At 39.5% G+C, this 14,431-nt stretch overlaps 1 protein-coding gene across 6 annotated transcripts in view; it reads left to right on the top strand.

Moving 5' to 3' along the window:
- Nucleotides 1-14,427, top strand: part of LOC104150433 (cytosolic phospholipase A2 zeta) — a 28,500-nt gene extending 14,073 nt beyond the window's left edge. For all 6 annotated transcript variants that reach the window (XM_068946017.1, XM_068946018.1, XM_068946023.1 and 3 more), the window contains 12 exons: nt 2,031-2,144; nt 2,318-2,355; nt 3,308-3,443; nt 4,194-4,330; nt 5,484-5,706; nt 6,312-6,426; nt 7,662-7,799; nt 9,679-9,786; nt 10,548-10,742; nt 11,094-11,260; nt 11,920-12,106; nt 13,383-14,427. In XM_068946017.1, coding sequence (XP_068802118.1) covers nt 2,031-2,144; nt 2,318-2,355; nt 3,308-3,443; nt 4,194-4,330; nt 5,484-5,706; nt 6,312-6,426; nt 7,662-7,799; nt 9,679-9,786; nt 10,548-10,742; nt 11,094-11,260; nt 11,920-12,106; nt 13,383-13,603 — 1,779 coding nt within the window. In that variant the 3' untranslated portion in view covers nt 13,604-14,427. The remainder of the gene's footprint in view (nt 1-2,030; nt 2,145-2,317; nt 2,356-3,307; nt 3,444-4,193; nt 4,331-5,483; nt 5,707-6,311; nt 6,427-7,661; nt 7,800-9,678; nt 9,787-10,547; nt 10,743-11,093; nt 11,261-11,919; nt 12,107-13,382) is intronic.
- The last annotated feature ends 4 nt before the right edge of the window (nt 14,428-14,431 follow it).

Genomic DNA, 14,431 nt, shown 5'->3' with positions numbered 1-14,431 from the left:
ACTCCAGGGACTTCTTCAGATGTCGGGGGACATCAGTTTTTGGTATATTGTTCAGGTAGGTGTGGATGGCGAAAGCTTGCATTGGAAACAAGTTTCTTGTTGAATACTTACTGTAGGTATGCAGTGCTGAAGCAACTGTCTTATTAACGTTACTCATCACTTTCCAGATACTCCTTTTCAATGATACTTAATGCTGCCATGTTGTAACTGCTCAGGTTAAAATTCTCTAGGCTATAAGCCTGTTTCAAGTTGATTTATTATTTTCTGGTTGTGCATTAGGAATTTCTATGCATTATGTTATTGCTTTAAAAAATATTTTTTACTTATTTTAAAAATTGAAGAAAAATATGGCATACTTTTCTTTGCATCTTTTACATTTGTGTAAGGAGGTGAACTTGTGTTAGGATTGTTCTGTTCCCAGCACTTTAAAACCTTTTCAGGCTTAGGGATAAAAAAAAAAAAATCGAAATTTGCACATACTCACTACATGGAGATATCTTCACTTTTAGCTGTTGGAATTGTTTATAACAAACCCTTTGTTTTCTGCACTTGTAGAACACATACCTTTACCACAGGTTGGTTTAGCGCTGTCCATCACCTCACCGTTTCTGCTGGTGCCTGTGCTGTGTGGGTATCCCCTGGGAATGACTGAATTTTTGTTGTGATGGCTTCTACCAGTATAGCCAAACACCAAAAAGGAGAGCAAGGAATCTATTCTGTGCTGTCATTCATCCCCACAGGCAGTCAGGCAGCATGAAGGAAGATGCTGGTCTTGACTACAGTGGAGGTGACTATGGATAAGAGGGCACAAAAAGGAATGTGGAATAGTAGCTTTGGAGTGGGATTGACTGGGCAAAGAGCATGAGCTGAAGAGCAGAAACCTGGTCTTAAGTAAGCAAAAATTCAGAGATGGGTAAGTGAAAAGAGGGCAGAAGTCAACCACAGAGACAGGCCCAGATGGCAAACCTCAGCCAAATAGATGCTTGGTAGCAAGTAAAGCAAATTGCTTCAAGAGCTGGCATAGAGCCCAAGGGTCTTCAGTCTGACCTTTCCTCTCTTGTCAGAGGTAGGACAGAGACAGTGAAGTAGTAATGTTGCTTACCCTGTACCTAAATGCTTGTTATTGGCCCCTGTTAGGGAGAGCATGATGGGCTTAGAGGGGTGTTTGGTCTGACCTTGCTGTTTTTGCCAGCAGACAGCTGGCATATATATGGGTGGTTCATTTTTCTTATCCCTCCTCAGTGCTTGCTCTGAGAATGGTGACAAGCTGTTGTTTATTTAAGGTGCTGCCTCCTCCCAAGTGGTGAGGTCTGTGGTGGGTGTAAAGCCTCTGGCTCAGCTAGCAAGCTGTGTAGGTTTGAGTGTTTCCCTCTGATGAGAGTTTTTTAATATGCCCTTTTAACCTAGAAATCTCCATGCAGCACTATTTTAAGAGCGTTTACTAGCCCAATGTGGGAGAAAACACTACAAGATTTCCTGAGGATAAACTTTCATTTGCTCTGCTTGTAAATATGTCTTTTTTTTTTTCTTTCTCCCACATGCTCACATTTGTCCATAGCGCTATTATCTCATTTCTTGTTTTGTGGTATTCTTCCTGTAGATTTAACATTGTGCCTTACTGGTATCTCTTCTAAATCATGCCTCGAAGACAGAATACTAGTTTTCTTGTGGGCATGTTGACATACATTACTGCAACTATTTTGGGAGGAACATTTCATATTGGGAGACAAAAATATTTGTATGTGGCAGAAACACACACAAAATATAAGTATAAATATATACATGTGTACACACACACACACACACACACACACACACACACACACACACAAAACCAGCTGTTTGAGCTTTGATAAAATGATGGAAATAATCCCAGCAAAGGTCTGGCAAGCAGAATGTAGGAAAGGGGTCCAAGATCTCAGAAAGCCTTAGATTGTTTTTGGAAAAGGTTCAGTTATAATGATCTTCATGATGTGACTTTTTTATCATATGACAGAAAACTCAGATGATATTTTTATTTTTTTAATTAGGATGGTGTGAACCCCGATATCGAAAAGCATACAACAGTTCTGGGATTGGGGACTGTACTGGTTAATTCCCTTCCTATTGGACAAAAAGTTGACAGAATTGTTTCTCTGGGAGAGGTAATGTCAACATTCTGCGTATGTTCTAACATGTTTGGGATAATTATTTTCCCCTCAGTGCCTGTAGGCATTTGGAAAGTTAAGCTGTATATCGCTTTCAGGAGTGCTTCTAGAATGAAACACTGAAATTACTCAGTGCAGTTCTCTAAAAATGTTTGTTTTTCTTTTCCCAGCGACAAAATTTGGATATGAGTTTGAAAGCTGAAGAAACGTGAGTGAGAAGCTCTAAGACCTCTAAAAATGAGTAAAGACCTTTACTCTCATAGTGAAGAAGCTGCGTGACTATCCCCAGTGTTCTGGGGAACTCCATTTTCTCAATCCCCGTCTTTTGGAATTGATCTAAAAACAAAATCTCCTTGGATATTTTTCTTTTCATAGTTGTGATGTTTGATTTGAAGATAACATTTATTGGATTGGTGTCAATCCTACTGGAATCTGAACAAATTTTCTATATTTTCTAAATACTTAAACCTAAGAAATGGGTAGCTGATGGTCTAAATATTAAGTAGCTTGGTAGATGCAAGTAGTTCCCAGGATATGTTTAGTGCTGTACTAACAAGTAGGAAAGGGCAGCTCAAAGTGTGAAGAGCTTGAATTATGAAATGGGGGAGGATGAAAGAAGGGAATGCAAAAAACAGAATAGCATGTAAAAGCAAGCAGTTGGCTAATGAGCTGATAGGGACTGAAGATCTGCTCCACTACTGCAAGCCTATAGCAAGTTTGTTGTTTTTTGGTTGTCCCCCTGTCCCCCTTAAATCTGGAAACTTCTGTTTTAAAATCACTGCCCTCTTGCTTCTCCCCACTTCTCCTATCCAGTTTAATACAGTAATCTCAATTGCTCCTCATACAATCCTCTTTCTTCACCTACTGAGAATCTTTTCTCCTTTCTGTGAAATTCCTGAAGCTTAACTTTAATGGCTGTTTAACACAAACTTTGTATTTAGATGTTAAAGAAGATACAATAGGGAGGTGTTTCATTTTTAATTCCAAATGCTGCTGTTGCTCATTGCTAGTGTTTGTCTTTAAGTATTTTGAATCTAACAGTTTGATCCAGTGATTCACTTTAATGCTTAGAGAGTGTGTTCACAGCAACTGCTTTTCTCTGGAAGTTACAAATCCTTCAGAAATTTGTAAATTTTCTCCCCTTTTAATTTCTATTTCAGTACTTGGGATCTTGATATACGCCTGGGTTTTGATCTCTGTAAAGAGGAGAGAGAATTTTTAGATAGAAGAAAGAAAACAGTTTCTGAGGCACTGAAGAAGGCACTTAACTTAAAAGAATGCCCTGGAAAAGATGAGGTATTGAGCACAGTACTTCAGAGAAACTTGCAAAATCCTTTGGTTGATAATTAGTTAAGCATTTTAGGATTCTTTGCATGTAACCAATAGAATTTTCCTTAGGTGTGAAACACGCTCAGCATGGCCTGAGAGAGATCCCTGCAGCATATCAGTTCCAGAGTGTCAAATGTTATCATATTCCTTAAATTTTGAGCATCTTGGAATTTTTTTTATAACATTCTGCAATTTCAAATTTGTTTGTATGTTTGTGCTTTCCTTAGTTGAGCTCCTGTATCTGGGGCTTTGAACTCCTGAATCGTGAAGGTGAACTCACTTTCCAAATGTTTAAGTTGAAGCTCATTCCAAAAGAGCAGCATCCTAATTTGATGACATTGTGTTGTACCTAGGTAGCCTGATACCTTTCCCTGTGGTCTTTAGGTGCTGTAGTTTTGAAAATGATTACTTTTTTTGGGGGGGGGAGTGGAAGGGTTCAAATCAGTGTATGGTATGGCTCACAGTTGATAACATATGTAACAATTTCAGTAAGGACCTTTTCTGTGATGACACTGCTGTGTATTATAAGAAGCAATATATTTCAATAAAAATATAGTGAAATGAGTGCTGATTGAAATCAAACCTGAAGTTATGTGCAATGTGAATAGAAATAGATATTTTATCTCTTATTTATATAAGAATGAGACTTAAACAGGGTTAGCTCTTACTGGCAAATTAGAAGACTTTGATTGTGATTCCTGTATTTACTATCTGCAGGTTCCAGTCATAGCAGTATTAGGGTCTGGAGGTGGGATGAGAGCACTGACATCATTTTACGGCAGCCTAGCAGGGCTTCAGCAGCTGGGCCTTTTGGATGCTGCAATATATCTGTGTGGCATTTCTGGCTCTACTTGGTAAGTTGCGTGTAGTGTCGGTTCCAGAAACTTGTAAGTGAATGTGTTACTGTTGATGCAAAAAAAAGGCCAGAACTGCGTTTGTGCCATCTATAGGCAGACAATGAAGTGAAGTATTTTACCAGTCCTCACCTGAGAGTTCTGATGAGGATCCTAAAATGTCTAAAAGGCATTCATTACTGCTTCTTACCAGTGCAGCTGTTGGCTAAGCTTATGGAAATGCTGCTTTTGCAAGCCTGGCAATTGAATTCCTGGAATTGATTGCATGAGTAAAGCTGCTGTGTGCTCCCTCAGAACTGACTTCAAAGACATTCCCCGTTTCCTTGCTGTTTCCAGGAAGATAACAAGGTGATGCAAGTCACTGGAAACAAGTCTGTGCAGACAGCTATGTCACTGCCTTCTAAAATGTTGCATGCAGCTGAATGGAGGAATAGGACTGGCTTGCCCCACGGGTTGGCTGGAGCAATGTATTGCAACGTCAGACATGATCAGAACATTTCAGCAGCCCAGTTCTCAGACTGTGTGTTTGAAATTGTCCTTCATGTAGGAATACATTGTTTTTGTGAAGTGATGTCACTGAGGAGCTGTGCACTCTGACAGTATAATCATCACTTCCAGAGCTTTGCCTATTAATCTAACTCCTATATATGTAGTATTCTTCCGCTGACGTCATGATCTGGCCGTCTCTTTTGATTCAAAGCCAGACTTTCAAACAAATTTGGTCAGCTGTTTATGAAGACAGCAAGCCTCCAAACTAGTGCTTCTTGTTTAAGTAGACCTTTGTTCTGATGGAGGCTGTAGCCTCCACTGCTATATGCAGTAGCATATATCCTTGTTATCTGCTTGCCTTTCAGGATTACTTTGACCTAGAGTTAACTAATATTTATGAACCAGTTCATATGAGGTATCATATGATGTTTGAAGCATCCTTGGCTTGCAACCAGGGTGAGGCTGTCATGTAGGTCTCAGGCTTTCCCCCATGTTTTAGAATTCGGAGATCTGTTGCTGCAGTCCCTGTTTTCACTTCAGTGTTTTGCCTTGGAGCCAGACTTCTTAAGGTTTTAGTTCAGGGCTGCCAAAGTTGTTAGTATCTAGCTAGAATTCAGTGCTTACACAGGTGTTATTACTGATGATCTTAATGTTATATTTTCAGGTGTTTATCTACATTGTATCAAGACCCTGACTGGTCACAGAAGGACCTTCAAGATGCAATCAGCAGAGCTCAAGATATTGTGTCCAGCAGCAAAGGAGGGGCATTTTCCCCTGAACGACTGAAATACTATTTCCAGGAGCTGAATGCAATGGAGAGTAGTGGACGGAAAGTTTCCTTCACGGATTTGTGGGGCCTTATTGTGGAGTATTTCCTACAACAAAAGGTAAAGGAGTTCGTGTTTAGATGAGTGCTGCTGTTTGTCTTCCAGGTGGGAGCTCTGCATACTCACATGTTGTGTGTCAAGAAATTAATTAATCTGCGGCTTTATGTGAACTGTTCTAGAACAGGAGGCCCTATTGAATAAATAATAGGGAGTTCTTGCCTCTTTTGGCCCCAGGTTTCCCAACACCCTTCTTTAGGAAAATATTTTGAAGTCTTCTGGAAAAGTGCTATAAAAAATCTAAGCATTTATTTTGAATGACTCTTGTTAGATATGAGTAGCTTTTGTATTGGACGGGTTAAGCCTGAGAGAATGAAGAAGTTGGCTTTGTAAAACTGTATTGCTCTGCAGTATTTAAGCTAGTTAAAATGGGTAATTACTGTTAGAGGAGTAACTAGCTAGTTAATAACATCTGACATTCTAAATATACAACTGCAGAAATATTCTGGCAGAATCTAACCATCTGCATGAACAGAGGGAGGAAAGAACTTTGAATTAGCAGCATTGTTACAGTCAAAGATGCTAAGAAGAGCTTCAGAATATCAGGGTATGGGGACAGCATTTGTCTGATTGATTAAAGTGTGCTTCTCCTTCCTCACTGTAACTAGGAAGACTCATCAAAGCTGTCTGATCAGCAAGAAGCAGTGAAATGGGCCCAGAACCCCTATCCTATTTATGCAGCTGTCAATGTGAGACCCAATATTAGTAGCGGTGACTTTGCAGGTATGAACGTGCCAGGCTTATTTTTGTTTGTTTAAAATATATAAATTCCTCTCATCTTTGCAGTTCCACTCCCCTTTTGTTGAAACTCACTATTCAATTAACAAGTAGCTGACAACAGGAAAGTTGGCTCAAGTAGCAACTGGTTAGCACAAAAGCAATCAGATGCTGACTGGTAGAGTGTCGGCACCTTGATCTGCAAACGCTTTCATCATGGCTATAAAACAGGCATGAGTTTTAACTCAGCCACTCCACGTGCTTTGCTAGCTAGTGTCTGAAAGTTTCCAGTGCTGACAGGAAGGATCCCTATAATAAATCTTTGTGTGAATCAGGATTAAAGTGCTTGGTCATTAGTTGGACCTACTTCAAACAGGATCCTACTTTTGTAGTCTCAGATATTTGATTTGTTTAGGATTCAGGTAAAACGATGCATTAGTAACCTTGCTGTAAGTGTCATCAAAACTGTGATATGTAACAGTCTGGGTTCTTGCTGGTGGTACAACTGCAGTAGAAAACGAAGGCCCCTATTCCAGGACACTTGAAATCTTAAGTATGAGGCAGAAGTGATGATAGATATAGTGAGATGGGAGCACAAACTCTTGTGTCCATCTGTGTACCACTATGGATCCTTTTTTTTTTTTTTTTTGTTCTTTTGTTTTGAAGGGGGGGGGTGTGTGTAAGGAAGAAGAATTTTAAGGCAGAACTTGGAATGAATCCATGAATTTGATTAGTAAATGTTTGTGGAAAGCTTTGGAGCATGAGGGGACATTTCAATAAGCAGACAATGAAGTCTGACACAATAGATTAACTGAAACGTAGAGTCAATACTGTAATAGTTGTTGAGAGATAAGTAGTGTGATGAAAGGCTGTAAGAAGTGAAGTAGCTTTTGTTTGATGTGATGGAAAAGGGAGCCATCAGAACGGTTTAAAGTGGAGGTGAAATAAGCAGGTTATTTTTGCAATCACAAAGTCAAGATGGAGCAAGATAGGGTTTTTTCCCTCAAGAGCCAAGAAAAAAGCGAGTTTGTGTTTAGTCAGGGAAAGTCTGGACAAAAGTCTTTATTAATGATGAATAAGGTAGGGGCACTCTGAGAAGAGCGGCAGGAAAATCCATAGTGATGATGAAAAGTGGAGGCTCTTTTTTGTCAGCCTTGTGTGAAGAGAAATCGCATGAGTATTCTCACCTATGTTTACTCTGAGAGGAATAAAGCTGCACTGATCTGTTGGCTCGTTCTTAGAATGGTGCGAGTTTACTCCCTATGAAGTTGGGTTTCGCAAATACGGAGCCTTTGTCCGAACAGAAGACTTTGACAGTGAGTTCTTCATGGGACGACTCATCCAGAAACGTCCAGAGCCCAGGATTTGTTTTCTACAAGGTATGATCTTACAGTGGTGAGTAAGAGGAAGAGATGGAAAGGAGCAACACTGCTTTTGGGATTCATGAACTTCAACCTCTGCATTTTTGTCCCTTCCTAAAAAATTCGAAGGGGAAAAAATGCCAAACCTTTAGGGAAAGGTTTAGGTACAGTTTTATAGCATTATAGACTGATCTCAAGTCTGCAAGCAGACTTAATAAAGACCAGCTCTTACTGGTGAACAAAAGCCCAATGAATGTGACTGGATTAACTCGGAAAACTAGTGCTAATATTTGTATTATGTTTGCCAGAGATTTAACAGTCAGCCCAGCTTGTGCATCATTCTGTTCCGTTTAGATATAGTGGTGCTCACAGGGTTTAGGCTATCCACTCTACCATGCTGCTTTATTGCATTAAGATCTTTACTCTTCTCCGCTGTCTGAAGTTTTTTCAATGGTGCTCTCTGCTTGATGGAGAATAACTTACCTTTTATTAGCCTTATCCATGTATGTTGGCAAAAAGACTGCTCAAGATTCCTGGGGAAGAATACTTTACAGGTCCTGAACAGAAGGAAGTCTTAAGAGTATCAGTTTAAGACCACTCAGATGTTGGTGAACAGGATGTATGTGTCAGTTTGAGATCCTTTCTCTCAATTAAAATGAAATTCATAGAGCAATAAACTACAGTACATCGAAATCGAGAGGAAAAAACATGTCAGAGAAGACTATTGCTTTCCTCAGAGTCCAAGGAAATTTTCCTGTGCTTCAAAACCTCTCTGCTTGAGATAGTGTTGTTCTTGGCCAAGGTTGACCTCAGAATGATGCTCACAGTGGTCTTTTGGCACTTATCTAATATTTGTCCGTGTGTGCTGTTAAGCATCAATCTCTATGGCAGCCTAAAACTAGTGCCTTAGTGTGCCTGAGTAACAAATCAATTCCTACATAATCTGCCCTTTACCATGTTAGTGCAACAAGCAAATAAGGCAAAAATCTGGTTAGATGCTAGAGATGCTGTTGTTAGTGGAAGTGGTTCTCTAGGTTTCAGTTTTAACCTTGTCTTTTCAACTTGCCTTAATTGCTCATATGCAGGAGGACTATGGAGGGTCCTTATAGTCTCTGCACTCAAGGGTTGCAACCTATTTGAAGCATCTTCCCTGCATGTGTCTACAGGCAGTGATGATCTACATACAAAGATGCTATTTTATTAGAAACACAGTCAGGCATATGAAAACTATAAATTGTTTTTTTTTGTTTGTTTTTCTTGTTAGATTATATAAACGAGGTCTTGGCAGATCAGAGTAAAGCAAACAAATACTGATGTACTAGAAGCATTTTCTCTCGGTGACTTTGAGCAAACTGCTATCGTGCCCTAAGCTGGAATGTTTCAGCCATCTGCCGTGCAGTTTCAGAAGCCCCTTGGGCCCTGCAAGGACTCCTAAAACTTTCTACTGCTTCAGTCGGGCCTTTCCATGTGGCTGCTTTCCTAGTTCACTCTTGCTTGGAGTCTCCCATGGATACTTTACTGATCTCTTATCTCAGTATATTTTCACACGATACTGTGCACTAAATTTCATCTAGCTCCCTATATCTTTCTGCCCAGTCCACTCCTGATGATGCTTCTCATAAAAACTTCTGCTTTAGTTATTCCCATTCCCTTTCTTTCTTTCCCTTGCTGATAGAAGAACTTACCTTTTGTAGAAATTTTTGGATTAGATTATTGTGTTAGAATTTGTCACATGACCCACTCAACGTGTAAACTTAAACATCACCTGGTAGAATAGTGATGGTCAAGTGGCAGCCCTCTCCTGTGACAAAGGGCAGCTGAGTTATAGGGCTTTTGTTGGCCACACTGACTGTGACAAACCTTTTGAGAATTAAATTCTTCTATATTTCTCCTGCAGGAATGTGGGGCAGTGCCTTTGCGGCGAGTTTGGATGATATCTGTCTGAAAGTGATTGGTATAGGGCTGGGCTTTCTAGATTCTTTCAAAGATGTCATCAAAGTTATAGGTAAGAACATCCTTTAAATAGTTGGTTTTCCCAGTGCATTTTCTCTTCCTCTTTAGTTTATATCTGACCCTGATGACTATAAACTTGGGCTAGTTCTGGGAGTTAGGTTTTGAACACACGAACTGCAGTTCAGGCGTCTTCCTCATGACAAAAAGAAGAAGAGAAGCTGGGCTGCTAAGCAGGAGGTGGAAAATAGGGTTTCAGTTCGCTTGTTCAGCCTGAGTTTTGTGTTCTTGGATGTCAGTTCTTGTTCTCCATTTGTGTGGTACCTCACGAGCAGTGAAAGGGAAATGTATGAAAGGCTCAGATGCATGGTTCTTACCTCATAGTAAGTAGTGGGGGGAGACATTTTTTTTTTGTTTGTTCTTTTGCAGCCTTACTCTCCCCCCCCCCCCCCAACACTTTCGTGTTGTAGCTATAAATGCTGCTGCATGGAGTGTTTATGACTATTGTCCTTTTTATGAAACAGAAGTGATGCTGTCATGTGGTAACAGGAGTTTCATTGTGTGGATTTGGAATTAATACAGACAATGATTTATGAGTAATGCTATTCATTTTAAATAGGGCACATAAATTATCCAACTACAGAATGTGCAACTGTTTTACATTTCAATATCTTTTTATTATGTCCAAATTATTAGAGAAAAAAATCAGCCATAGGTCAACTGATTGAACTTGGAGGTGGGGGAGGAATGTGTTTAAAATGCTGGGGTTGGATAAGCATTTGCAATGTATTCTGCCTCCTTCCTTGGCTTCTATAGATGACTGCCGAAGATTCCATTTTCGAGATCCAACACGGCTGAAAACTCGCCTGGTTATACCTGGGGGCCCTCTGTTGCAAATTTTCCAGGATTTCTTCAAGTCCCGGGTCACATGTGGAGAAACCTTCAACTTCATGCAGGGATTGTATCTTCATAAAGATTATGTCAATGTCAAGAAGTTTGTAGCTTGGAGAGGTAAATGAATCTGTATCTGGGATATATAATAAAGTTAATATTCCATAACAGGCAATGTTGCAGAACATGTATAAGCTTGTCTTTGTTCCACTGAAGTCAGTAAACTTACCGCTTTCTACACTATAGCACAGAATTTCATCTGCTATGTATCTTTGGTCATATGAGGAGGCAATCTCCTCATCAGATTTTGTAGGCCACTTTTCCACTTTGCTCTCTGAATAACCAAAGATCAATGTATGTGTTGGAATATTCTTTTTCTTATAGCCCCAGCATAGGGTTCACTTGCTCCTTATAAGTAGAAGTATGTAATGAAGCATTGTACTTACTTGTGTTACTTGGAGTGTCTTCCAGGCACTCATCTGGATGCATTTCCCAACCAGCTGACCCCCATGGAAGAGAGCTTGTATTTGGTGGATGGTGGTTTTTCTATCAACTCTCCGTTTCCTTTGGTTCTTCAGCCAGAAAGGGATGTGGATGTGATCTTGTCATTTAACTTTTCTTGGGAAGCTCCATTCGAGGTGAGACACATAGCTGGGGGTTATTACATGAGGATAAAAGCACAGAAGCATACTCATGATGGCAGCAGATCAGTTGTGTTGTTGAGTACACAAATACCCTAGTGAAAGAGCGTATCAAAATAAATCCTTCTCTCTTTTAAAATATTTGTTGTTGTACCACACTTTCTACTGTGAAAGTCATATGAGGAAGTTGAAAGTGAGAAGTGTAATAAGATTCAAAACTTCTGCTTCAGAAGCCTACATATGTTATGTTTACCTAAAATAAGAATATTTGTTTAGCTCATTAGATCTTTGTAACATAACTGTACACTTTTAATTAAAAAGTGAGTTTTGATGATTTTCTTTATGTAAGCAAGTTAGTTCTGGTAAATACAGGTGTTTATTTTTAAGTGCAGATAAGTCAAGCTCAGTCTATTTAGAGAAGCAAAACATAAAAAGTTTTAGCTGCAAACTGCTGATATTTGGTAACAGTGTTCCTCAGTTTTATTCTTGGATCTTCTTCTGTGTCACTAACCAGAAAAGTTGAGGTTTTTTGTCTGGAAGTCAGATTTCTGTCACTTTTGTGTGTGAAAGAATTTATTTCCCTTTAAGGATTGTAGCTAGGCAAACTTAGAGATATTGTTGATAGTCTGTTAAAAAGATTTTTTGTTTAACAACAGGTTTTAGAGCTGACTCAGAAATACTGCAAGGAGCGGGAAATTCCTTTTCCAAAAATCAAATTGAGTGATGAAGACGAAAAGAAGCCGAAAGAGTGTTACATGTTCGTGGATGATAAGAACCCAAAAGCTCCTATCGTGCTTCATTTCCCATTGGTGAATGACACCTTCCAGAAGTACAAAGCTCCAGGTAAGGGAACTGTTTTGTACAAGTGTTATTAGTAAAATCTTTTTGAGTATGTTGATGGGGGAAATTTTGAGTAGGCGCAGTGTTCCTCACATCTTCCTCCCTAGTGTTCCCCTATAAATTATTAAACTATTGCTTTCATTGAAGATAGATCACCCTCCACCATTTTTGGGGAAGGAGGAGTGGGAGAAGAGGTGGGAAATTAAAAAATTCAAGAGCTGGAAGAGTCAAAATAGGCGATATTTTACTTGCTTCTGAACCTACTTATGCCGTGGTAGTTGGTTTTGTACTTCTAATTGTTGTAAGTATAGGAGAGCATTATAAATCGGAGATTAATTCGTAAGTTGATCCGTTTACTGGATATGAATAAGCCAATAAGCAGCAAAGCCCTGGGGGACCCATATGTATGTCAGATCACATAACTCAATACTAAGGGGCCTGTGCCCTTGTGGTGTAAGGTCAAGTGATAAGGAAAACAATCCTTGCTTTAGTTAACATGATTAATATAGGGTATATTGGATTGGAGCATATCATACCTGCAGGCAGAATCCAATGTCCCATTTGTCCTAGGCTGGGGGAAACCAGCATCCTGAAGAAAACCTCTGAAATACTTAGAAAGGCACATGCAGGACTGTTCTAGGCAGGTGAGATGTAAGGCACTCTGTTAATGCTAGCTGTATTAATAGTACAGTGATTGCCAGGCTCTGGCTCCCTTTTCTCACTGATGATGATAAATTTCAAACTGGTGGGTCTAATATGGCGCAAGACAGTGAGTTCTATAATAGCAGCAAACAAAAATGTTCATAGCAAATGACTTTAATTGTGAGCTTTCAACAGCGGTAAGTGGCAAGGTGCTGAAAGCATGAATTATCGTATTTTTAAAGACTATATACTAACTTCTTCAAGTTAGCTGAACTCAGGGTGTCAAAGTATCTTTTATTTTAGTGTAGGACAGCACTTCCAGGAAGAATTGAGCTTTGTATTTCCTATTTTGGGCATAGTTATCATGGATGCTCTGAATGATGTATCGCACTGGAAATGTTCTTTAAGCTCCAACTCACAGGACTAGTGGAAGCAGAAAGGGTAATAATGCTTTAGCTTCAGTTTCCAAGCACTTTGGAACCTGAAGGAGCTGAAATCTCAGAAGAGGAGCTCCAGGGAAGCAGCTGAGGTTCAAGAGTTAGCTGTTATGTCCTACTTGCAGAATCTAACTTCTTGCAGTGGTAATCTGTCACAGTTGTGTGTGTGGTTTCATTTTGTTTTGTTTTTAATGCTACAGGAGTTAAACGTGAGTCAGAAGATGAGAAATCCTTTGGTGACTTTGCCATTGAGACAAAAGATTCTCCTTACCGTACGCTAAATTTCACCTTTGAGCCGTATGATTTCAGCAGGTTGGTGGAAGTGAATCGCTACAATGTACTGAATAGCAAGGACACTCTCTTCAAAGCCCTAAATCTGGCTCTGCAAAGGAGAAAGCTGAAGAAAGTTTTCAACACATGAGTGGCTTCCTAGCTGAGGATCCAGACAGGCTGCAGCGTACCAAAGCTGTGTGGTTCAAGCCAGAACGCTAAAAACTAATTGCTGGAAACTGTCTTCTGGGAAGATAATCTCCCAGACTCCAGTGATCAGTGGATAAAGGACCTTTTTTGTCAAAAATGGTGGTGGTGTTAAGAAACACTGCTTTCTTCCATGGCTTTTTGAATCTCCGTGAGCTTTTACCGTTTACGTTATTTGGCAAGGAATTCCACAGCCTGTGGAGTTCCACTATGCTCTGAGAGAGTAAATGTCTCTCTTTGCTTTCAGCTTGCTACTTGCTGATGCCCATGTACTTACAAATCTGAACAATCATTACCTGTTTGCCATTTTTTTTTAAATTCATAGTTTCAAAGACCTTTGTGATATCTCTTCCCACCCTCCCCAGGGATTATAATGGCTTTTAGTCTCCGAAAGTTCAATACAGAGTAACTTGCTTTGGTAACTGTTTGTTTTTGATGAAATAGTAGTTTCCTTTTTTTCATATGTAACAGCTAAAGACACGTCAAAGGATAATTGCTTCTTCCTACAACTTGGACATCACAAACTGATGAAATTTTGAAAATGCTACAAGTCTCATGCTTTTTTTTCTTTCCTACGTAAGAGGAAGAGAGGGTCCTTGGAAGAACGTGAATTAGACATTCTTTTCCTTGCATTTGGGCTTGCAATTCAGCCAGATCCTTGCTTAATTAATTATTTTTTCTGTGTGTCTATATGTTTTAGAAACACCTATGTTCAAGATAGGTACACCTTATAAATGTAAATGAATAAAATAATGTCAGATGCTGCTATGTT

This window comes from Struthio camelus, chromosome 5 (assembly GCF_040807025.1).
Source record: "Struthio camelus isolate bStrCam1 chromosome 5, bStrCam1.hap1, whole genome shotgun sequence".
NCBI classification, from domain to species: domain Eukaryota; kingdom Metazoa; phylum Chordata; class Aves; order Struthioniformes; family Struthionidae; genus Struthio; species Struthio camelus.
This window is presented reverse-complemented; position numbering and strand designations above follow the sequence as displayed.